The sequence below is a fragment of the Onychomys torridus genome, chromosome 22 (assembly GCF_903995425.1).
Source record: "Onychomys torridus chromosome 22, mOncTor1.1, whole genome shotgun sequence".
NCBI lineage: Eukaryota > Metazoa > Chordata > Mammalia > Rodentia > Cricetidae > Onychomys > Onychomys torridus.
In genome coordinates, this window is record NC_050464.1 from 9,470,357 (window position 1) to 9,496,227 (window position 25,871).

At 49.6% G+C, this 25,871-nt stretch overlaps 1 protein-coding gene across 1 annotated transcript in view; it reads right to left on the bottom strand.

Annotated features, from left to right (window-relative positions):
• Positions 1-25,871, bottom strand: part of Sdk1 (sidekick cell adhesion molecule 1) — a 960,116-nt gene that overhangs the window by 87,485 nt on the left and 846,760 nt on the right. Inside the window, exons 29-30 of the mRNA XM_036172523.1 lie at positions 12,033-12,227; positions 6,846-7,047 (exon numbers count right to left, since the gene is read on the bottom strand). Coding sequence (XP_036028416.1) covers positions 6,846-7,047; positions 12,033-12,227 — 397 coding nt within the window. The remainder of the gene's footprint in view (positions 1-6,845; positions 7,048-12,032; positions 12,228-25,871) is intronic.

A 25,871-nucleotide genomic window follows, 5' to 3' on the forward strand; every position in this document is an offset into this window, starting at 1 on the left:
AAATATTTGTGTTTATACCCACAGACTTTGGCCAGAGAAGGTTCTTTTTATCTATCTGTCTGTCTGTCTGTCTATCTATCTATCTGTCTATCTGCAGCGGGCAGCAGCAATAGAGGGTAGGGAATAACTTGTTAAGTTCTGCAAATAAAAGACTGAGTGCTCAGCTCTACCGACATGGACATCTCTATCAGCCACCTCCCCGAGGGCCCCGGGCACACCGTGAGAGAGGAGGCAGGAAGCACACAGGAGCTGGAGGACGGGGAGCAATGCTATGAAAGGCTGGATGGCGGTCACATGCACAAACTCACAGCAGCTGGGATTATCCGCACAGGACCAAGCCAGCCAAAATGCAGGTTTAGATGGGGTCGATGAGCTCCAAGCTTCACCCATCCTTTACTACAGAGTTTTTGGCAGTAGACAGTTGCTGGGTGTCGGGGTAGGGGAGGATCGAATATTTATTTATTTATTTATTTATTTATTTATCTATTTATTTAATGTATATGTGTGTGCGTCTGCGTGAGTTTATGTGTACCATGTACATACAGGAGCTCTGGAAACCAGCCCTGAGAACTAGAGTTACGGGCAGTTGAGAGCCACCTGATGTGGGTGCTGGGAACTGAACCTGGGTCTTCTGTAAGAGCAGTAAGTATTCTTAGCCATGGAGCCATCTCTTCAGCCCCAAGATTTATTTACTTTTAATATTATGTATATGTGTATGGGCCTGAGTGTATATATGTGCACCACATATATACATATGTCTTGGAAGCCAGAAGAGGGTGTTGAATCCCTTGGAGAGGATTGTTCTTTTTTGAGAATGTGGCCACCAGTTGGATTCCCACATTCCAGTGGATGGCCCCACATCCACGCACATAGGGACAGCTCCAATTGGACTTAGTGGGAGATCTCTCTCTCTCTCTCTCTCTCTCTCTCTCTCTCTCTCTCTCCACACACACACACACACATACACACACACACACACACACACACACACACACACACACACACACACGTCAAAGGGATGTGTTATGGGGGATATTGAGGGAGTTGAAGGGGTAGACATGATCACATATCCTTGTATATATGCACAAAATTATCAAGAATAAAGAAAAAAAAACTTCAAAGTAAAATTAGGTATAAAAACAGAAAAAGCAGCCAGGCAGTGTGGCGCATGCCTTTAATCCCAGCACTCGAGAGGCAGAGGCAGGCAGATCTCTGCAAGTTTGAGGCCAGCCTGGGCTACAGAATGAGTTCCAGGAAAGGCGCAAAGCTACACAGAGAAACCCTGTCTTGGAAAAAAACAAAAAAACAAAAAAAAAACCAGCAGGACACATGCCCTACATGTAGACTGGAGAGAGCTGAGACCACAATCAGCAGCACACGGAGTAAGAATCTTCTGTCCCTTGAGAGGTCCACAAGGCATGCTCCCAAAGGACGCTTTCTCCATTGCCGTACCTGTGTTGGGAGCCGTGTGCAGTAAGTGATACCCTGGCAGGTGGCTGGACGGACCAGACCATCTTAGAGACAAATGAGGCTGAATGCGAAGGAGGGCAGGAAACAGAAGCCTGCAGTAGGCCAGGATCTACCAGGACTACATTCACCAAGGATGCCTGGAGTACAGGCAGCTTAAACACAGGGTGTCCAGGGAGCCAAGCCTGGCCCTAAGCTAACTTCACTATGTGCAAATGCCTCTGGCCCCGTCCACTCCTGCAGATCTTGCCTCTGACCATAGCTGCGCCCCTCCCCACCCCCCATTCCTCTTGCCTCTGTCAACCCATGCCTCCATCCCACCAGGGTCCATCCTGCATCCAGGCCAATCTCAAGGCCTCTCTGATAAAGGACAAAAAGATCTGTCCATCGAATTCCCCCACACCCTTCTCTACTCTTCCAGGACAACCTAACCCTCCACTGTGGGGCTGGCCAAGCAGAATTCAAATTTCGCTCTGTCATTACCAACCAGGGTGAGTCGTTTGATTTTTACGATCTCATTTTGTTCGCCTGTGAAAATGGAGCTCAGAGCCCCTGAGATCACTTGTGAACACTGAATCATCATCAGGGATCTAACGATGTTGGCACACAGCAGACAATGAAAAAATGCTCTTCTGGAAGGTTGTCTTGCCCTGCCTCTCTGGGTGAGATGAAGTTCCTCCACACTGCGGGCAGCTCCCACCGGCCCTTTGCACATTCCGCACACCTCACCTTCCAAACTCGGACAGTGCACAGGCTGAAGGCACAATTTTGAGATAACACTGTTACCTCAGCTCTTACTCCTAAGTATCCAAGATTCAGACTTCACAGCAAAGGGCCCTTGCGAAACTCTATTCACACCTGCTGCTCTGCATACTCAGGAGCCAGGTTCACACAATCCGGCGTGTACCAGTCCTGTGGATGCGCACATGTGAGTTTTATCTCCACTGCCAAAGTCTTTTGGAAAGAGTTGTGGGGATGGGCAAGACACAGCCTGCAGCTCAGGGTCCCTCCTTCAGGGCTAAATTCTAGGTCTTGGAAAGATAAGTAGACCTGCATATTCATTGGTTCATTTTCATTAAAATGTAAGTTGTGTGGGTTCTGAACATTCTGAACATCGCTGCTTTTACCTAGTTATCTATAAGGCATTGAAACTACCTTTTAAGTATTCTGCTAGGCCTGATGTTGTACATTGGGGATCTACTCAAGATGTTGAGGCAGGAGGATCAAATGTCAAGGCTTGTCTGCATGGAATAGTTATTGTCAAACCCAAACATACCTGGAAAGAGAGAGTCAAAATGGAGGCACTGTCTCCATCATATTGGCCTGTGAACATGGAATAGGGCATTTTCTTTGTTGCTACTTGATGTAAGAGGGTCCAGTCCACTGTGGCCAGTACCTTCCCTGAGCAGGTGGGCCTGAAGAAAGGTAGCTAAGCAAGTCAGGGAAGCTAGCCAGTAAGGACTGTTCCTCCATAATTCCTGACTTCCCTTGATGATAGACTATAACCTGTAAGCTAAAGCAAATATTTCCCTTCAAAGTCTGTTCTAGTCAGTATTTTATCCTTGCAACAGAAACCAAACTAGAACACTGAGCTACAGAGTAACTTAAGTTAAAGGGAAGCCTGGACCACCTGTGGGATTCTGTCTCAAAAAGTATAAAGGAGGCAGGGTGTAGCTCATTGGCACAGTGCTTGCCTAGAATCCCCAGTGATGGTCTGGGGCCATGGCTCAGTGGTAGAGCCCCTGCCTAGAATCCCCCAGTGAGGGGTTGGGGTGTGGCTCAGTGGTAGAGCACCTGCCTAGAATCCCCCAGTGAGGGGCAGGGGTGTGGCTCAGTAGTGGAGCACCTGCCCAGAATCCTCCAGCTAGGGGCTGATTAATACACAAGGTGCTGGGTTGCATCCCAAATAGGACACACATGGACGGACACACACACACACACACACACACACACACACACACACACACACACTTGTTATTTGCATCATGAAGAACAAAGACCTTGGAACCCATGTGTAATACCCCTGGACTTGCACGTCAGCACTGTTACAGTTCTACAGAGGAAGAAATGAAGCTTCACATGGACCAAGGGCCAGCAAACTTGTTTGTAAACTGCTTTTTATGTGGCCGTTCCTTCCCTTTGGACACAATGCTTTCTGACTGGCTGCACTGTGCCTATTCAAGTGGTTGCTCCACGGAAGAGGGGAGCCCTAACTCCGGTACGTAGCCCTTCTGTAGTCCCTAGTCTCTGTCCCTTCCTAAAGCCCCTGTGTCACCTCCTTTCTTCTAGGTGTCCCATTTCTCTGGGAGGCTACTCTGTTAGGGTAATGACTGGTCCTATTAGGCAGGCGCTAACTCCTGGAGAGACTAGCCAACAAGGCCCCCAAAAATAGGACATAAGAAAAATAGGTCGGCCTGCTCTGGACTCTGGAACAGGATGTAAAGATAGCAGCAGTGGTTGACTCCAGACAGGCCAGCTCAGGGCTCCCAAACAGCAAGCAAAGAAAATAGTCAGGTCAAAGCAGCTCCTGGGAGACTCATTCCCTGGCCAGCATGTGTAGAGTACTGCTGCCCTTTCTCCTAGGGAGCCTTTCAACTTTAAGAGCATTTAAACCCCTGTACATATATATTTCTGGATTTTATGCACTTATCACAGACTGAATTCTGGGTAAAGCATGCTTCCATAACATTCCTGGAATCCCCAGCCTGGGGAAGTCACAGAGAAGGGCAGAAAAGAAAGAGAGGTATGAAGCCCATGCTAGACAAGAGGGTTGGTGCTGCTCAGCGTGGTCCTAGGAATATACTCCTGCTTCCATGCTTGCTCTGATTTAACCCCACTGAGCCACTACCCCATCCTGTCTGAATCCCCTTTCCAAGGCCACCCCCGAAGCCGAGTCTAGGGGAAACTGGAGCCCCTTTCTTAGGACCCAGGCCCACCTCTCAAATGCAGTGATCACTCTGAAAAGGCTAGATCCTACACCCCAGGCAGTTAGACTTAGGTGCTCTGAGTCTTTCTATGGTCTGGAGCATTAAAACCTTTCTGTGTCGCCCCCAGTCTAGGACCCTAACCAATGCCTGGATCCGCCATGCTCTTTGTCACATGTTTTGTTGAACCAAATCACGTGATATGAAACTTCCTGCCAGCTCCCTGATGAAGGCTGCTCTCTGAAGAGTCTCTTTTGCACCCTACCTCTGCCATCCCTTACCAGGCTGTATTCTTTCCCACTCTTTCTCTACACACACACACACACACACACACACACACACACACACCACCCATCTTTCTTTCTTTCTTTCTTTCTTTCTTTCTTTCTTTCTTTCTTTCTTTCTTTCTTTCTTCCGTTCTTCCTTTCTTTCCTTCCTTCCTTCCTTCCTTCCTTCCTTCCTTCCTTCATTCCTTCCTTCCTTCCTTCCTTTCATTCTTCGAGGCAGGGTTTCTCTGTGTAGTTTTGGAGCCTGTCCTGGATCTCACTCTGTAGACCAGGCTGGCCTCGAACTCACAGAGATCCACCTGGCTCTGCCTCCCGAGTGCTGGGATTAAAGGTATGTGCCACCACCGCCCGGCACACCATCTTTCTTAAACTCATCTTCAGGCTTCAAGGAAGCCTCTCCTTCCCTCTCGGACATCATCATGTCTAGATCTCCACATACCATACTGTTTCAGCCTAATGCTCTTCCTCCCACCTCAAGGCCCTTTTCCCTAAGGCACCTGCTGCACCTTCTGAAGAGAAGCACGAGCCAGCTTCCTTTCTGGACCACCCACTGCAGATGTGTTACCATCTTACCATTATTATGTCCAACATTCCCCATTAACAGTCCCACAGCCCCGGCCACCACATAGGCGCTCACAATGCCAGCAGCTCTCATCCTATCTTCATGCTGTGCTCTGGACCACGGTCACTTGAGCAGACAGCCACGTCCACTAGGTCTCCACAGTCAAGCTTTGTCTCTCCACTAGATCTCACGAGGCAGATGGAAAGTAAACTTAGCTGCCAGGATTATTAGGGGTGACACCATGGCAGCAGATAAAACAGCTTCTCAGGACGCTGTCTGGGATCAGCTTCCGTTCTGGTTCTTGCTGGTTAGGAAATTGACAGGTCTCTTCTGGAAGCAGTGAAATCGCCCGTTTGAACAGGAGCTTCTCCTTACCAAACACAGTATCTGTGGGTACTCAGAAGGCTACAGAGGACACGACTGCTCTTTCTATCTTGTTCTTCAGGTGGCGAGACAAAGGGGAGAGCTATTTCACCTCAACCGAGAAGGGGTGTCTCTCTGGCTTCACCTCCAGCACCCACCCCCTCTTACTGCCTCTGTCCCTGCACCTACCTTTGGGGGTACTGGGGTGTAGCCCAGGTTCAGCCCCACTCTTCTTGCCTCCCAAGTCCTTGAGCCTTGGTGTAGCACATCTGGAGGGTCCCTAAAGATTTTGGGTTCCTGGTGTGGGAAGTGTCAACAGAGACAGGGGGCTGGCTCTCAGTGGGGCATCTCCTTGGCTCTACAGACTCTTATTTTGTGAGCTGGCTGGGGTCATGGTAGGGGCTCTCAGAGTAGTGGCCCTTGGGTCCATAGAAGCCCTTTTCTCTCCAATATCTTTACCTTTTTTTTTTTTGTTTGTTTTTGTTTTTTGTTTTTTTTTTTTTTTGGTTTTTGGTTTTGGTTTTTTGAGACAGGGTTTCTCTGTGTAGCTTTACATTTTTTTTTATTAATGAAAAAGTTACTTTTCCATTAGCATTCCAACATGTTCCTGTCATACTCAGACCTTAGCTCCTAACTACACATGTATTTGTGTGGGAGCAAGTGTGGGTAGAGGCCGGGAAACTATGAAGGGGTCCACGGGCGGCTAAAAGGAGACTTTGCAGTGAACAGAACACATGTGACAGGAAGAGGAAGGGGGCATGGGCGGGGGAGAAGCAGGGGTGGAGCAGGGAGATGGAGGAGAGGCATTTAACACACAACAAAACTGAGTCTGTAAGAAAAGGCCATGAAGAAACAAGCTACTTAAACATCAGGTCAGTGAGGTAACGCAGTGTGATGGTTAACACAGACTAGGACCATCCTAGAGTCAGGCCTCAGGAAACGCCCGCAGGGCGTCGTTGACAGGAGGTGAAACAAGGTCCTAAAATCCCCCCCTGAGTGTGGGTGACACAATTCCAGGGGCTGGGGTCCTGGAATGCAGAGTATGAATGACTTCCTGAAAGGATGTAGCATGACTAGATGCCTCAAGCTCCTGCCTCAGGCTGTCACCGCCATGATGAACCACCTCAAACTGTGAGCCAAAGTCAATCCTTCCAACAGGGATTTCATCACAGCAGGGAGACATGTGACTGAGGTCTCCGGTTCAGAAAGACAACACTGGGTGCTTCCCCTACCCCACGGTACCTTTCGACGGCACAGGCTGTGGCCTCGTGGCTGATGGATGAGGAGTAGGTTTGCCATTCTCCACCAGGCAGGTCTCGTACCTGCACCGTGAAGTACCGGATGGGGGAGGCCCCGTCGCTGCCGGGGACCCACTGGAGTCGGAGGCTGCGCGCTGTCACTTCGGCCTGGGGTACCAGGAGCTCTCTGGGAGGCGCTGGCCTCTCTGCAACCAGAGGAGGAAAAAAGCCGGGATTCATGAGAGACCATTCTGTGCTGCTCCTGGATGCCTGCCCATGGGAGCCGCTGTATGGGACAGGCACAGAGAAAGAAAGTCCTGAGGCTAGAGAGCTGGCCTAGCAGTGCAGGTAAAGTGTTTACCATACAAGCCGAGGACTCAAGTTCAGTCCCCCAGGTCTCACATAAAAATCTGGGTGTGAGGGTGCGTGCTCTTAATTCCTGTACTAGGGAGGTGGAGACGGGCATAGAGCTGGGGCTTACTGGCCAGCCAGCCTCACCTAATGGGAGAGTTCCAGGTCCCATTGAAACAGTCTGTCTTAAGAAACAGGTTAGAGCTGAGTGATGTTGGTGCACGCCTTTAACCCTAGCATTCAGGAGGCAGAGGCAGGTGGATCTCTGTGAGTCCCAGGCCAGCCTGGTTACAGTCACACAGAGAAACCCTGTCTTGAAAAAAAAAAACAATAAAAAGAAAGAAAGAAAGGAAGGGAGGGAGGGAAGGAGGGAGAGAGGAGGGAAGGAAGGAAGGAAGGGAGAGAGAGAAAGAAAGAAAGAGGGGGGTAGACTGGTACCTGAGGCCAACACCCTGGGCTGGACCTCTGATTTCTACATGTACCCACACATGCAGTCCCATTCATGTGATCACATGCATGTGTGCTTCCCCTTGCCACACACACAAAGAAAGGAAAGCAAGTGAGTCCTAGGTTTGGGAGAGGAGGCTGTCTTGCAGCTGACTTTGGATGCACCAGATCAGGTCTGACTGGGGAGCAGGGCTTGCTCACATAGCAGAACCAGCCAGAAACGTGGGCCTCCGGAGGCCCCAGCCCCTATCAGCAAGGGCAAGTACTTCTGAATGACAGCTGATGTCTGCGGTAGCATTCTTCTGAACACCTCCAGCCTCCTTTGTACGCTGTCTGATTTGGGGGCTCATCTCATCCTTAAAACCTCATTTCTTTTGCTTTATAGTTAACCTGAGTCTAACACATGAGAGAAATCTACTGAGTGCTCCTGGAGGGTGGGAGGCAAGTGCAGGCGAGGGTCCCTGTAGGCTGTTAATGGTTTCTGCCGGGTTAGAATGCAGGGTGCCTGGGACCAGCCTTGGCCTTGAATGGCTATCATGTGCCTGACACTGTGTTCCCGTCCCCCAGTGATTTCCACAGAGGGACCATAGAGGGAGAAATAATTGTTTAATTGTTTATCATGACGATTATTGATTCTGATTAAAATGTGTGGCGTGTAATAAAGTAGCCATCGATCGTGGGCCCCGCAGTGACAGGGATGTGAGAGGCGCTTCGATCTGGTTCAATCAGTGGTCCTGGCTATGAGTGTGCACGCTGGCTGGAAGCCTGATTTCTGCAGGATGGAAAGAACTGGGCTCCCTGGCTGGTTTCTAAGGCCTTCTGTGGGCACATTGCCACTGGAAATGGTGAGCTCCCTGTCCCTAAGACTTGCATTAGAACCCGGTGGGAAGTCAAGGTTCTCCACACCTAAGGGGTTGGGGGCTGGGCAGGGAGTGGTGGCCCTGTGCCCCAGGCAACAAGGCGGCATGATCAGGCCACACTGGTCCACCCACAGAAGGGTGTTTATGTATGTGTTTTCATGTGGCTCTGACTCTAAGGGCCATTCCTCATCCATCCTTTGCCTCCGAAGAGTCCACGGGATGGAGAGAGAGAGCTCAGCTGGTAATGTGACTTTATAAGCATGAGGACCAGAGTTGGATCCCCAGAGCTCAGGTGAAAAGAATCCCAGAGGGGTGGTGCATGTAATCTGGGAAGGTGGAGACAGGTGGATCCCTGTGGCTCACTGGCCAGTTAGCTTAGCCAAAGCAGCAAGAGCCAGGCCACTGAGAAACCCTGTCCCAAAGAACAAGGTAGAGTGTCTCAAAGAATGATACCCAAGGCTGCACTCAAGCCTACAAATCCACGTGTACATGTATACATTTGCATGTGCATACAAACACCTACTGACGGGTAATACACACACAAGTACACAGATGAACATGCGCACACAAGCATGCATGCAATCGCATATAGTGTTGGGCATTCCTAAGGAGGGCATGACCCGGGGAAGAAGGCAAGGGCCAAGGGTGGCTGCCTGAGCAAAGGCCTGTGTCACCAATTTTTGAAAAACACTACTAAGCACTCTGGGGACCAGGCTTCAGCTGCCAATCTCCAGAGGACCCTCCCAGTGCCCATCATTTGGATCCTGATCCCCTGGGCCAGGGGCCACAGGCATTGAAGGTCACATCACCACTCTGAGTTCAAGCACATCTTCCCAAAAGGACCCAGTAAGAGCATCCACTCACAGAGTTGTGGAGGCAATAAGGGATGTGCCAGTGAAGCCATGCACATGTATCTGGCCAATGGGAGGGCAGTTGGTATTTGGGAGAACTCTGTAGTAATACATGTACATCTGTAAGGAGGGGAAAGATGTTAGCTTCCAGAAAGAGAAAGACAAGCATGACCCCAAATGTGCTGTAGCTGTGTTTGCCTAGCATGAATAAGGCCTGGGTGGCTTTGGTCTCCTGTGGCCCGTAAAGCCAGGTGTAATGGCATACACCTGCAGTTCCAGCATGTAAGAAGCAGAAGCAGGATGATTTGGAGTTCAAGGCCAGCCTGGGCTACATTGTCGTTAGGTGATGTACCTGCCTGCTTTAAGACTATCTTTATCCTAGAGAGACCAGGCTGTCCCACCCCCTAGAGCTGACAAGCTCCTGCTGTGAGGATTAAACCTTCTGTAGGAGTGACCAGACCTCATAAACAAAAGCTCCTCCCTCCCTCTGCCACCACAGTCATATTTTGAACACACAGGAACCGATAAGCCAAAACTAACCTTCCTCCTTTAGGTTGTTTTTCTAGGGTATTTTGTTATAGTAGTGAAAGGCTAACATAGCCTGACTGGCAGCTTGAAGCTGGGAAGACCCTGGAAGAAGAGATGTGCTCAGCCTGCTGGCTCCTGCAGCCAGGTGGCTGGACCATGCTGCAGTCATTGGGAGGATCCTGGCTCAGTCCAGGGAAGGCTGAGGGACACCGGGCCTGCTGGGAACTTGCTGGTTCAGGGTATGGGAGGTGAGGCTTGACTTCCTTCTTTGGTGCTGACTCTGGGGCAGCACAAGGTAGGCATGGTTGGCCTCAGGGGGGCTGTTCTCCACCCAGCAGGCTTCTCCTCTGACAAGGACTTGGTTTCTTCCCTGAAACCACCTTAGGAGGCTTTGACTGGAGCCTGGTGTGAGCTCTGTCAGCCCCTCCCTCTGTTAGACTTAAGCCTCTGAGTTCGACTCCTCGATCCCTGAAACGGCCTGCTTTAGACCTTGTGATAAAAGTCATCACAAATGCAGCTGTGATACTCACTCACATTTTTTGAGCACTTACTTCACACCAAAGCAGCTCCTGGGAGCCTTGCTGATGACAGGAAAAGCCACCTTCCTGTCCAGGGTGTCTTGGGCACTGCTCTGCACAGGCCTCCTAAGTTAGTGCCATAGCAGAGAGAGGGGAAGGGTTTGCCAAGGCCTCATAGGCCTGAGCCTTGAGCTCTGGGTGTTTTCCAGTCCTCCTGGCCTAGTTCCCCAGACCTAGCTATGAGGGCATTCCTTGTATGACTTTTTCTTCTGGGCACAACATGATAATATCATTGCTATTTTAGAGTAGAGATTATCTTGGACTGGTAACCATAGTAACTAATTGAGCAGAATAAGGATGGTATTAGCTAAATCTATTTTAATAATGATGGAGCTACTGGCACTCCTTGGGAGATGAAGGATAGGAAGGTCATAGGACCTTCACCTGGGATCCCAGTCATTATGCTCTCTTGCCCTCCACCTAGCTAGCTGCAAGTGATCCTGGGAGATAGATACTAGATTATACAGGAAGTTGAAGACTGACTGAAAGGCAGACCCCATGAGGTCATCACTTGGTGGTGGTCCAACTGTTTGGGGGTCGCCACGTGTATGTAAGCAAATCCCTACCACTTGGGTGCTGCAGACAGTCCCCGTAAACTCGCTGGTTCTCCAAGCTGAATTTTGGTGGAGCCCTGTTTGGTCACGGTTGGTTTATGTCTCCTCAGGAAAGGTATCACCAGAGCCCCTGTGCCTGAAGGCATGGGTTCCAAGAGAGGCCCTTTGGGCTGCAGTGGAAGGTTCTAGAGCAGTGGTTCTAAACCTGTGGGCTGCAACCTCCAGGATCTCATATCAGATATCCTGCCAATCAGATCTTTACATTACTATTCATAACAGCAGCAAAATTGCAGTGATGAAGTAGCAGCAACAACAACAATAATATTTTATGGTTGGGCATCACCACACCCTGGAGAGCTGTATTAACGGGTCGCAGCATTAGGAAGGTTGAGAACCACTGCTGTAGACAAAGCTCGGTGCTACCCTGGGCTAGCCTCTCCGAGCTGCACTTCTTGCCTCCGGCCTCGATAATAACACCTGACTGTCTGAGACAGTGGGCAGGCAGGCGGCTAACAGTGGTGTCACAAAGACACTTTGACAATACGCCTAACTCCGAGCTGGGGACATGGCTCAGCAAGAACAATGCCTGTAGAGCATGCATGAGGACATGAGTTCTGATCCTCAGCACCTGCAAAAAGCCAGACACCATGACCCATGTCTTTAACCCCAAAGCTGGGCATACACAGACAGGTGAATCCTCTGGAGCTTGCTGGTCAGTCAGCCTAGCCCAAACAGCCAGCTCTGGGTTCAATGAGAAACTGTCTCAAAACGCAAGGTGGAGGGTGTTGGAGGAAGACACCTGACCTCTGGACTCCACATATGTGCACATGCACGAGTACCTGCACATATACATGCGTACGTCTGAACACACACACATACTACACATACTTAAAATAATATGACAATCTGCCTAGCTCCACGTCTAGTCCAGGCTTCTAGGCGCTGTGGGGGATGGGGCAGGGGGCTGACAAAACAGCTGTGTGCCCTGCCATCTACAGTCAGATTTGGGTCTGGGATCTCACCTCTCTTCTCAGTGGTGATGACTGTGGCCTCCAGGGGCTCGCCCCAGCCCTGTCTCGTCTTAGCAGACAGTCTGAAGATATATGCAGATTCCGGGGCCAGCTCTGTGGCTGTGAACTGCCGCACTGTGGCACCCACCTCCACAGTGGTGAAGGTGTGAGGACTGCCGCTGGCCAGGCGGTAGGCAATCTGGTACCCTGTGGGAGGGGGTGGGGACAGAGTCAAGAGTCAGCTTAGTCATTTATGTCTTTGCTTGCCCAGAAAACCTACACTCCCGACACTCTATAATCAGCCCAGATTGGAAACCCAAACACAGCCTGCCCTCTGTTCCTTCCTGATTTCCAAAGGCTGCGGGGCGCATCTTGAAAGGGAGAGCACCCTTGGTGGTGAGTGTGGTTGTCTGAGCTCAGTCCTCTATGAAACTTGTCTCATAGTTTACCCTTCACGGGAACAAGATGTGAAGACAGCTTCATCTTTCCTGGGGATGCCACCAGACCCAGGATCCCACATTGTTCCCACGGGAGATTGTCAAGAACCAGCGCCTCTGGCTCTTCCATCCCCTTCCATCCCCCCTCCTACGGTGCAGCCTTTCCCTTCAACCCCGCAGGAGAGGCCAGAGCCTGCCCTTAGCAGGTTAGTTCATACTTCTCAGCAGGAGCAGTGCTTGAAGCTGGCAGGACTGCTTCATGGTTAGGGCTTGCATTATTTAGCCCCTTACTAGTTCCCCCCCCCCCCCCCGCCCCGGCCTTCCCCACATCCTCATCTCCCGTGATTCCAGTGACTAGGCCTCCTTTGCCCAGGCTGCCTGAGCTTGGAGGCTCCACGTTAAATAGTTAAATACCCCTTCTGTTAATTTCCATAACTCCGGAGTGGCAGGGTTTGGCTGGCTCTGCGTGTCTCTCTGAGTTCCTTGATTGTGAAGGGGTCATGGTTGATCAGACATTATAATGATCAAATCCCACCAACCAAGCAACCCCAGTGCCTGCCCGCCGGCTTCTGAAGAAGCCTTGCCAATTTCCCAGACCCAACCGTGAGCCGTGGGCCAGCCCGCCTTCTGGGCTCATGGACCACGTGTGGTCCAGCTTCTGATTAAAACCAGAATGGATGGGGTGCTGTGACATCTAAAAATAAATAATGACAACCCAAGTGATGATGTTAAACAAGAGGGACTCAGCAGGGGAAAAGAAAAGCATTAAAGGCCGCCCTGGTCCTCCACAGCTCTGCCTGCTAGGGCAGCCTGTGAGTAGGGACCACCTATGGGGACCAGGATGGAGGTCTGCTCACCTCCTGAGGTGTGGCTCCTCCTACTCCACAGCTTGGCTAGTCCTCTGAATGCTCTCAGGTAGTGCTTTTGTTAGTCCTGGTCCCCCTGGGTTAGTTAGCTTTTGGCTCTAGGGTTTTCCAAGCCATTCCCCCACTGTCTGGTGAGTTCCTTCCAGTCCTCCACTGGGAGACCAGGAGGACACTCACACAGAGGTCAGATGGAGCACACCCTGACCTTCAGACCTAGCCACCACAGGTCATCGATAGGGTGCTTATCATTGCCCTATAGACCAGGTGACACAACCCTCATCCCTGTCCAGAGTGATGCCCAGTGTCCATGGGATGTTAACCCCAGACCCATGAATGGCCATTATGGCCACTGCCTATCTCTGATGGACCAGCCGTGGGGTCCAAGTGCTTTGAGGCATCTGGCAGCTGGTCCAAGCCCCTTCCCCTTCTTATTCACTGACTAAGGCCTGCAGCCTAGAGATTGTTGGTCCGTCCTCCTAGGCCACCTCTTCTCTCCATGGCGCTCAGTCATGGGAGGTGGAGCTGGGGTGCCCCAGGGGACACAGTCTCAGATCTTCAGAGAATCATATAATGAGAAGATGTCACGGTAGCTGGACAGCCATGTGCAGGGGACATGGTTTCTACAGTCTTACTCTGGCAGCAAGTGCTAACAGCAGTGGTCCCCAGCAGGCCAAACACAAGGAGGCAAAGGCATCTGGAAAGGTTACAGTTTGCCCAGGGTTGCTGATGATGGGCGCCCCAGGTCTGCCCTATTTTTCTTCATAAAGAACCTCCCGCACTTCCAGAGAGGAGACAGCCCCTCTTGGCTCTTGCTTGCTTCCAGGAATGTTCAACCTTTTGGCATTGTGATAGAAGTTGTCATATAGAGTTCCTGCTTGAGAACCATGCAATCGAGTTATGGAAAAAAAAAATCACCACCCAGCTAAAACACTCCTGGGTATGTACCCAAGTTGACATAGCACATAGACACGTGCACGCCTGTCGCATACTAGTACTGTGGACAGCAGCCATGCTACGAAGCCCATACAGGATATCCGACAGCATAGGAATGTTAAGGAAAATGTACTGTTTATGCAATGAATCAAAAAATAATTTAACTTATGTGTGTGTTCCTATTCGTCTCTCAGTACACCATGTGTGTCATATCCAGAGGCCAGAAGAGGGCATCAGATGCCCTTGAACTGGAGTTACAAGCAGTTGTGAGGTATAAAGTGTGGTGCTGGGAATTGAACCCAGGTCCTCTGTAAGAACAGCAAGTGCTGTTAACTGTTAAACCATGACTCTGACCCTACCCAATGCCCCGCCCCCTGCCTACACACAAAAATGTTTTTCCATCCATAAAGAATGAAGTTATATTGTTCTCAGAAAAATGGATGTAACTGAAGATGTAACTGTAAAAATCATAGAAAGTCACATATCATGCTGAGAAAGCACAAATGAGAGGTCATTGGTGGTTCTTAGGTTTTCTATAGATACATAAAATCATATATGCATACATATATACCTATACATGCATAGAGATTATAAAAGTAGAAGTTGTTATGTAGGTGGTAAAAGGACCCATGGGGGAGGGGAAGAGGAAATAGAAGGGAGAAGAACATGGGGTAGAGTGGGTGCGGTAAGCAATATATGAGAGTGTGAAAAAATAATAATACAATACAACTTTTTGTAATTTTGATTTTGTGGGCCATACTCACAGCTTTCTTGGGGCTCATGTAGTCCATGGGCCCTATGTTGGATACCCCTGCCAGATCCTGTACCCTGCAGTCACCTCTGAGAGGGTTTCCCAGCAGAAACAGAGTTCCACAACTGCAGAGAGATGTGCCTGGACTGACACATCGCTCTGCAAGTCCCCCACTTTGTTATGTGAAAAGTGACCCCCACATATACAACCTCTGTCTCTTGAGCTTGAAGTGGGTACCACAAGCCACACCTAACAGGCTGTTGGGGTTTCCTGTGCTGCAGACAACAGGCCACATCTCACAGGGACAGTGAAGGCACAGAATTTGCTTTGTAGCTGTTTCTCAAATCCATGTGTTAACTGACCTTCCCAGGAAAAAGTCTCCCCCTTGGTAAACATTCTCCAAGGCTGATAATTAGCACATCAATATTTTGTCAACAGCTGGAAGTCACAGGTCTACAGCCAAATTATCTTGGGCTATCTCAGCCCCTAAATAGCATTTACAGCCTACCTCTGTGCCTAGCATCTTGTGATGATTAGGTAAATCCATTGAAATGTACAAACATACCCTTGACTTCCACCAACCACCCAAAGCTAAGCATGTTGTCAGACAGTATCCAAAGTCTGTTACAGTGACTTCTTGGCTCTGCCGTGACACGCCTACCCAAGGTTCCCACTAACGTGTTTGAAAACTATCCTGATTTATGATTTTCTTTGCTTCGTTACTGGGAAAATCCCACCAACTGTTACCACACTGGAAGGTGGAATTTGGGGTAATCCAAATCCGTGTTCCTGGGCCATGCTCATATTTTGATATTGTGCTCCAGAATAAACTATCTCCCTTTGAGGTGAGACCTATGTCTGTTGCTGTTTCATATCAACACATGTAACCAGAACACAGTAACGGCACCTGGTCTCTACCCTCTATAATGGGTGGATGCTGTTGCCATGACGCCCCTCACCAGGGTATTCTAGGGCTCTTTGTCACACCTGCAGTTACTTTTTTCATGTGTTTTTTTTTTTCTTCCCTGAGGGCCCATCATCCTATCAGTACCTATGCCTCCTCAGACCTACAGAAGCCTCAGGTCTAGCTCTGGAGTTCCTAGGACCAACACCTAACCTGCCTCACTGTGGTGGTTTGAATAGGAATGGCCCCCATAGATTCATGTGTGTGAATGCTTGACCCATAGGGAGTAGTGGAACTATTGGGAGATACAGCTTTGCTGGAGTAGGTGAGGCCTTGTCGGAGGAAGTGTGCCACCGTGGGGGCAGGCTTTGAGGTCTCCTATGCTCAAGCCATGCCCAGTGTGGCAAGTCTCCTTCTGCAGCTATGCTCCGTAGCATGGCTGCTGTCCACAGTGCGACAGGTGTGAGCGTGTCTCTGTGCTATGTCAGACTTTAGGGTACATACCCAGGAGCGTTTTAGCTGGGTGGTGATTTTTTTTCCGTAACTCGATTGCATGGTTCTCAAGCAGGAACTCTATATGACAACTTCTATCATAATGCCAAAAGGTTGAACATTCTTACCGCACACATTCTACCCCATGTTCTTCTCCCTTCTCTTTCCTCTTCCCCTCCCCTCACGGGTCCTTTTACCACCTACATAACAACTTCTACTTTTATAATCTCTATGCATGTGTAAGTATATATGTATGCATATATGATTTTATGTATCTATAGAAAACCTAAGAGATGGAGGACTCTCAGCTCCTTCTCCAGCACCATGTCTGGCTTGCACACTGCCATGTCTCTCCACGACGATAACGGACTAAACCTCTGAAACTGTCAGTCAGCCCCAATTAGATGTTTTCCTTTATAAGAGTTGCTGTGATCATAGTGTCTCTTCACAGCAATAGAAACCTTAACTGTAAGACACTCACCTTGGCCATTACACGGGCAATGCCCAAACATGTCAGGGCTTATTGAGTTAGCTGCACATGATACATGTTCACTCTGAGCCCAGCAAAGACCAGGTAACTTTAAAGTAGGATCCTCCATGGAAGCATGTATTTTACAACTCTGTCTACTTCTTTAGAAACCAGGGGGATGACCCAAATTTAAAGTCTTTGTTTTCCTTAATTTTTTTTTTAAAATTGTGATTTATGTGTATGTATGTAAGTGTATGCCATGTGTGTATAGGTACACTCAGAGTCCAGAATAGAGCATCAGATCTCCTTGAGCTGAAGTTACAGCTGTGAGCCACCCAACATGGATGCTGGGAATTGAATTCAGGTCCTCTGCAAGAGCAACAAGCATTCTTTCTTAACCACTGAGCCATCTCTCCAGCTCCACAACTCTAAGATCTTCTGACTGGGAATGATACCTGTAGTCATGGAGTCAGTATTTATTAACAGTATTTTAGAAAAAAATGCCTAGATTTCAGCTGACTTTCTTTAATTTTTTTAAAAAAGGACATTAGTTTAGTTCTATTGGCACCAGTGTGTAGTCCCAGCTTCTCAGGAGGCTGAGGCAGGATGACTAAAAGCTCAAGCCAGCCTGTGCTACAGAATGAGTTCAAGGCTAGCCAGGGCATGTAGAAAGACTGAATATCTGAATAAAAAACACAGAAATCTCAGTGGTAGAGCACCTGCCTAGAATCCCCCAGTGAGTGGCTGGGGTGTGGCTCAGTGGTAGAGCACCTGCCTAGAATCCCCCAGTGAGGGGCTGGGGTGTGGCTCAGTGGTAGAGCACCTGCCTAGAATCCCCCAGTGAGGGGCTGGGGTGTGGCTCAGTGGTAGAGCACCTGCCTAGAATCCCCCAGTGAGGGGCTGGGGTGTGGCTCAGTGGTAGAGCACCTGCCTAGAATCCCCCAGTGAGGGGCCGTGGTATGACTCAGTGGCTCTTGGTTGTCACATGTGGATCTTTGTATCTCCTGGGAGCCCCTGCCCAGAGAGTAGGTAGACAATGATGTATGTTCTAACCCAGTCCAGTTCTTTGTTTACCTTGGCTAAGTCCCTACCCCATGTAACTCTCAATGTCTCTCTTCTCACTGGTAACACTGACAACATCCACAGTGGAAAGAAGACTCAGTAAGTGAAGCGCTTGCTGTTCAAGTGTGAGGACCTGCATTCAGTCCTAGCATCCACCACCTAGCCAAGGTGGTGGTGTGTCTGTTACCCCAGTTCTGGGGAAGTGGAGACAGCTAGCCAAATCAGCAAGCCCCAGGCCAGTGAGAGACCCTGTCTCAAAAAACAAGATGGACAGAGTCTCAGAAATGACACTTGATGTTGACAGCTTACTCCCACACACAGGTGCACACACTTGCACATGCAGAGAAGAATGAATGAATAACATCTGGCACTATGTACAGAGGCCTCTCTAGTGCAGGCCTTTCATCTATATCCATTTAGACCTTGTGGCCTTCCAGGGTGTGTTTCTGCCTGTTAAGAAGGTGGGACTGGCCATGTTCTTGAGCAGTAACAGGGCACTTGCACACAGACACACACACACACACACACACACACACACACACACACACTCCAATATACACGCAAATAAAAATTTAAAAATTTCTTTAAAAACTCCAGAAAAGGCCTGTGTTAGTGCTGGGTGGTGGGGACCCTTGGTGTCATCTTTAGAGGATACAGCGTGACTGCCACTATAAAAACATCTACACCGGACAAGGCACAGGCGGTCACCTATAGATGACTTCAGTATGTAGTTAGTAAGCACAGGTTATCTGCAGACACTACGCCATTTATCTGAGGACTTGACTCTGGTAGATTAGGGTATCCCCAGGGGTCCTGGGACAATCCTATGGCTGCCTAGCACAGTAGGGCCCTCCCTCTCATGGAAGGGGATTTTTGCTGCAGGGCTACCCTTAATCCCCAACCCCTCTGTCTCTGAAACAGAAAGAGAAAACTATCTACCCGGGACAGCTACCGTGCAGACTCTGTAGATAATGTAGGGAAACCACAAGGCTCAATGTCATTTGTCCCTAACTGCAGGAAATCTGGGTTATTATTTTCTACCTCCAATCCACTTCCCACACTGAGCTATTACCGAGAGAAAACTCCTCAGCCTCAGGCTTCTGTTTGTACCTTGCTATTATTTTCATCCAATAGATATGGCATCATTAGCAGGCCCTGCACCCTGGTGTGCTGAACATAAAAATTAACACCCGCTCATCACCCTGACACGCCGAAAAGACTCATTCCCTGGACCACGGCGGTCTTTTCCCCTGTACATCCCCGGTGGAAGAGGCAGCTTTGGAGTAGTTCTTGCATTTTTAGACAATAATGATGGATGGTGTTCAGAGCTAAGAGCGGTTCCGAGGATGAGGCTTCTTATGTAATTACGGTTGCAGCCGGATCAGAAGCATTAGCAGGCAGGATTTCAGTGAGCTGAGGTCAGGAGGCTGCCGTGTGTGTTTGCAAAGAATGGGTATGCTTACTCGAGAGGAGGAGGAGAATGTGGCCCGAGAGAAGCCCAGTTTTTAAGGTTATGGGTGAATTATGATAATATGGGCATTGAAGAGAACAAGGCCAAGCATGAGGGACATCGATCCGAGGGAAGATTAAAATGTGCAGTGAGAAGCCTGTGTCGGTTTCTGAACGTGCTGGAAGGTGGAGGGGATACTGTGCGCCTAGAAAATTGGCTGGAGGAATGACAGAGGAGAGGATATGATGACACAGCCATGGGCTACAAGCCTCGTGGGGGTCCCCACAACTTGATGTCTGACCCTGAGAGCTGGAACAGCTATCTGGGGCTTTGTCTTAACATTCAAGGCAGCTGAGAACCTTTTATGAGCTGCACTGATGGCCAACAACCAAAGGCATTGGTTTCCCTGATGATGCTCGGGTCCCCAAAGCAAGGTCATCAGCAGGACATGGTGCTGCTAAGCCTTGATGGCAGTTTGGAAGCTATGATGTCTGTGCTCACACTCACAAAGGTATCAGAGAACTCAGACACAGCTTAAGGGTCCCAAGAAGCCCCAAGTTTAGCTCATGGCATGTAGCTGTAGGTTTACAGATTATCTACTTAAGGGATGGGAACACAGTAAAGCTACAGCAGGGTTCTCAAAAAATGTTCAAGGTTAGTGTTAGGCCCTGGCTGGAAGGGATGGGAGGTGGGGGGAGGGGCTTCCGATGGGTGGGGAAGGAGTGGAATCTAAAGTGTCTGGGCCCTGCTATGGCACGGTTCTGAAGAGCACACGAGTGAAGCCTAGCTTAACAGTATTCAAGGGTGTGAGGAGCAATCTGCCAAGTTGGAGCGGGTGGCTATACCCAGGTAGTTCCATACAACCCCCAAAGGAGGCTTCCAACCGCTCAGAGCTCTCCATAGTAAAATATTTACCACACAAACAAGCAAGTGTTTTCTCCCTTCAGGCACCTGGCACTGTTTCATGCTGTTAATCTCTTTGGGAAATGCAAGAACATGTTTTCACAGAGACTGGGAGGGATGGTGTGAGCTGAGGGAGAGTTCACAGGCTTAGACGACCGCCAGCCCAGGCAGCCTGAGTGGGAACATCCTTTCGAGGTAAGCCAGGGAAACAGAGTGTTTCCTTCTCACTCCAGCAACAACCTGGATCTTTAGGAACCCGTCTGTCTTTCTTTCCTAGAGCATCTGTGGTCCGATGTGCTGGTTGTAATGGTACCCAAGTGATGGGTCACCCAGACAGCGTCTGCTATCACCAGATGCCATTACAACTGTACTCTAAGACAGTTACTGCCATCTGACTTAGCATTTGTGTGTGATGGTTAATCTTGTTGGCTCTGGAGTCAACTAAGAGGCACGCTTCTGAACGGAGGGGTGAGGGGATTCACAGGAAGAACTAACTAAGGAAGAGAGAATCCTCCTCCAGGTGGGCAGTGCCTTCCAGCAGCCCAGACACAGAGACTGGAGGGAAAAGCAGCACTCTGCTTGCCTGCCTTTGTTCCTTGCTGGTAAGTGCATCTGCGCTTCGGTTGCTGCCACCCTTCACTGGCATTGGGATCCAGTCTCTGTAGACTTCCAACATGGGCTGAGGACCAGTGAGTGGCTCTCCAGGAATCCTTCAGGCCCTATGCACCAGATGGGGATTTCTGAGGTATCCGGACTCATAGACTGACCAGCTACCCCGTTCTCAGCTTCTCCAGCATGTAGATGGCTGTTGTTGGATTTTCTAGCCTGTCTCTAATAAATTCTCTTTGTAATGTATACTCAAATCAGTTTTGTTCTTCTATAGTATACTGACTAATGCAGGGTGCTCGAAGTCTGTAAATATCATGTAAATATCACCCACTTCTTCCCTATGTGTTTGGGATTTTCAGTGATGGCCCCCTCAGGACGTCACATTCAATCCAAAGGTCCTAGTTAAGAAAACAGTGCAGCAGGTAAGAGCACTTGCTGTGCCCGCATGAGGACACGAGTTCAAACCTCCAGCACGCATGTAAAAAGTCAAGTGTGGCTGTATGTGTATGTCTGTAAGCCCAGCACTGTGGGGACAGAGAAAGGAGGGTCACTAGAGCTTGTGAGCCAACAGCCTAGCTCCAGATTCACAGAGACACCCTGTCTCAGGGGAATAAGGTAGAGACTGACAAAGGACACCCAGGTTCCCCCTCTGATCTCTCTGTGTGTACAGGTGTCATACCTGAACACCCATGGACACACACACACACACACACACACACACACACACACACACACGCACACATAGCAGAGTGATGGAGAACAGGGGAACTCAGTGTGCCATCAGTACACACAAAGTCAATTTCTGACCTGGCTCGGCCCCATGTCATACGGGGTCCTGCAAGCCAGCCCCAGGATCAAAGGCCCTCCAGCCAGAAGCGAAAGGCTAGCAGATGGGACAGGAACGCTCACATTTATTGAGCAATGAATGTGGTAGATGTTTTTTCTGAGCGCTTCATTGTACAAGCTGAGGGAGGTGTAAATGGGGAAACTGAGGCCTGGGAATCCAAGTGACTTTTAATAAATGTATTCAGTTAGTAGATGCTGGGCTAAGGTTTGAGCCCAGGCAGTGGGGCTTTTGGGGTCTTACCCATCATCCACTCTGCTTTGTGCCTATGTAACACAGAGCCTAAGACACTGGGAGAAGTACATGCAGCCCTCTGAGAGCTGAACCATGCAAATTGCAGATTACAGCCACTTCCTTTGCTGCATAAACAAATATGCTTAAATGCATAGCCATGCATATAGATGTGTTTCCTTTGAATTTTTTTCCAGACAGGACCTCATATGTGAGACCTATGGCCCAGGCTGGCCTTGAACTCACTTAGTGGCTAAGGATAACCTTAAATTTACTTTCATAATCTCCTGCCTCCACATTCTGAGTACTGGGATTACAGGGGTGTGCCCAGGGTTTCACACAGGAATGTCCTGTCAACCCCTTAGAGTTTCCTTTGGGCACAATGTCTCGAGATGAGAATGGCTGGGATGGAGGTGGCCCTGCTCATCTTTCCCACGTGTGGCCCTCTAGCGGCTACACAGGCCACACTCCCAACAAGGACGTGTGTGTGTGTGTGTGTGTGTGTGTGTGTGTGTGTGTGTGTGTGTGTGTATGTGTGTGTGTGTCCTCACCCCGTTTCATTTGTTCAGGTGGTCATGAGGCCTCATGGTTCCAGGTCTGATGGATGTGACCTGGCATGTTACCGCTGCCTAAATCTCACGTTATGGGGCTTCTGTGATATGCGAAACAAATGTTCCAGGACATTTTGAAGAGTGGATGCCAAAGATTTAGAAGTGAGCTGACAGTCCCATCTGGAACGATGTCCTCTGTGAGGGCAGAGGAGGGCGCCTGCCAGGCAGAGACACATGGAGAGCAGGTGGTGTACTTGAAGGGAGTGTGCTGCAGGCAGACGGTCCTCAGTGAGGGACTAGAAGGTGGGATCCACAGGTGGGTTCTTTCTTTGGTGGTAGACCAGGTAAAGTCACCTACAGGCTAAGGCATCAGTGTATTACCCAGATCCTGACTGGTGGGTCCGTTGTCCCTGGCACCTTGTGTAGTTATTTAGTGTGTGTGTGTGTGTGTGTGTGTGTGTGTGTGTGTGTGTGTGTGTGTACTTGTGAGCATGGGCTTGTGGAGGCCAGAGGTCAGCCTTGGTGTCATTCTGTAGGATGCTGCCCACCTGCTGTTTTGAGACAGGGTCTCTCAGTGGCTTGGAGCTCACTGAGTAGGCTAGGCTGGCGGGACAGTGAGCCATGCCATCCTCCTGCCTCTGTCTCTGTCTCTGTCTCTGCAGAACTAGGATGACAAGCATGTGCCATCAAGCTTGGCTTTTTCACATGAGTTTTGGGGAATACAGAACTGAACTACCTTGCAGGATCTATAAAGGTCCTCTTCACTCTCTCTTGTATGACACCCCACCCCCATGTGTGACCTATGCAGGGTCCCCACCAGCAAGACCCTCCCCGATAGCCCTCCATCCCCAGAGACTGTCTAAACCCCCTTTCCTTAAACACCTGCCCTTAGCACTACACCGAATATGCCATCATTTCCAGTGGGACACAGGAAGCTGTATTAGACCCAGCCTTACGGCCCACCTGGGGCACTAGGCTGGTTTTAAAATCACATCGCTTACTTCTCAGGGTCTAACATAAGAAGCACTGTGAGCCTAGGGAGAGTGAACCTTCATTCTCTGTAAACTGTACAGTCTGTGGCATTCAATCACAGTAGCAGCAAACAAAGAGGAGGAGGCCTTCTATGACTCTTACAGGAGGACCCCGGGTAAGACCCTGGCTCTGTATTTGCATAGGAGGCTCTGGTAAGCAGTGCAATGCTGCAGCATCATCTGCAGTCCCAGAACAATGACATATGCAGAGAGTGAACCAAGGAGTTAGCAGTGCCTGGGCCTGAGCAGGGGTCAGTAGGATCGGTAATGGGGGTGGGCAGCTTGGGGTAGGGTGGGGCTCAAAGAACCTACTTCTTCATAGAAAACAGTCTGGAGACCTCTGGGACTCCAGACCAGAATTCTATTATACTGCATCTACCAAAATGTTGCCTATTTTGCTGTGGCCTTTGGGGGACAACTCCTAGGGAATCATGCATCCAGTTCTGTTGGCTTCATAATGACCTGCTTCCTGCTGCCATGCTGAGGGTAGGCTCCTGCTAAAGCATGGTTTGCCTCTGCACTGGCCACCTGCTCTTAGGCCATTTCCCTACCCCTGGGCCAAGCCCATGGTGTTGGCTCCAGATAAGGCTTGCTATCTTTTTCATTCAGAACTCATTCCAAAAGGGGCTTCAAGCACCTGTAACCTCACAGCCACCAGGTTCAGAAGCTCTGGGATCACAGAAATACTTGCGTCTGGTAGCTTCAGGGATCCTGCAATGGCAGGTCAAGGAGCAAACAGGCCACGGCCTCCTTGAGTAGATGGCATAGCATAGCATCACTCAGGCCTGTCCTAAGGAGGTAAGTGTTCCACAAAACATGCCTTTTGGGCCTCCTTCCCTGGGCTGCTGGAGATGCATAGGTTATTGAACTCTCTCTCTCTCTCTCTCTCTCTCTCTCTCTCTCTCTCTCTCTCTCTGTGTGTGTGTGTGTGTGTGTGTGTGTTGTGTGCATATATCTGTGTGTGTAGGTGCATGCATGTGTGTATAGGTGCATGCAAGATATCACAGAAAACTTTAGGTGTGATTCCTCAGATACTGTCCACCTTGTTTTTTGAGACAAGTACTACTCACCGTTAGAGACAGGATCTCTCACTGGCCTAGGACTTCACCATTTAGTGAGGCTGCCCAGCTAGTGAGCTCATTGGACCCGCCCGTCTCCACCTTCCCAGTGCTGGGATTACATGCATGTGCTGCCATCTGAATTCTTTTTTACATGGGTTTAGGGGATCCAACCTGGGCTTGTAGGCTTGCATAGCAAACGCTACTGACGGAGACATCTCCCCAGTCCTCAATCTCCTTAAAATGTTTTTTTGTTTTTTGAGATGTATTTTTGTTTTATGTATCTGGATGACTTGCCTACATGTATGACTGTGTACCACCTGTGTGCCTGGTGCCCCTGGATACCAGAAGCGGGTGTTAGATCCCCTGGAACTGGAGTTACAGACAGTTGTGAGCTGTCATGTGGGTGCTGAGAATCAACCCCAGGACCTCTGAGAGAGCAGCCAGTGCTCTTAATTGCTGAGCCCTCTCTCCAGCCCCTCAACCTCTTTTTAACAAAAGTGAAATACTTTCTTCAAGCCAAGTCTTAGACTGGCAAGATCAAAAGCAGGGAATGGTAGTGGCTTTTTGCCACCTGCTCATCATTTCAGATAAAGAATTTCTCTGCCTACTATCTTGGAGCCTCCTGTGAGCGGGGACCAGGTGGATGTCACTGGTGACTTGGGTCTGCAGTCGTGCACTGTGCTGTATTCTGGGACCCTTCCCCTGAAATGCATCACATTTTTCCTTGTGTCACATTCTCCAGCACACAGCAGAGCACTTGCCCGTGGTCCCCACCCGGCCCAGCTCTGGATCTGTCTGCACTCTCAGGCAGAAGCCACCAGATGTCCCTTCCCTGCTCCCAGGGCCGTGTAAGTTGCTCCCCCTCCAGACTCACTGTGAAGCACCATTTCACCCACCCCACCCTCCATCTGGAAGGAGTGGCTCACAGGACACTTAGTGACTTGGGATCATGTCAGTCATAGAGAGACCTGAGAATGGTGAACCTTACTCAGTCCTGTCTCCCACTAGGCAATAGTGATGAACATGGGTCTTTAATATAACTTAGTAAGAGGATAAATAAGTAAAGGTATCGATGGTATTTCAAAACACAATTTGCTAGTTTTCCATCAATCTTTTCAGAGCTGCGTCTCTGAATGTGAAGCTGAGAACCTGAGGTTCACATGTCATCCCAGGGGGCCTCTACCATGGGTCAGCGTAAGCCTCATGGTGGGAGACAGGTGCCCTTAGGATCCTGGTCTGCACTGACTGAAAAACAAG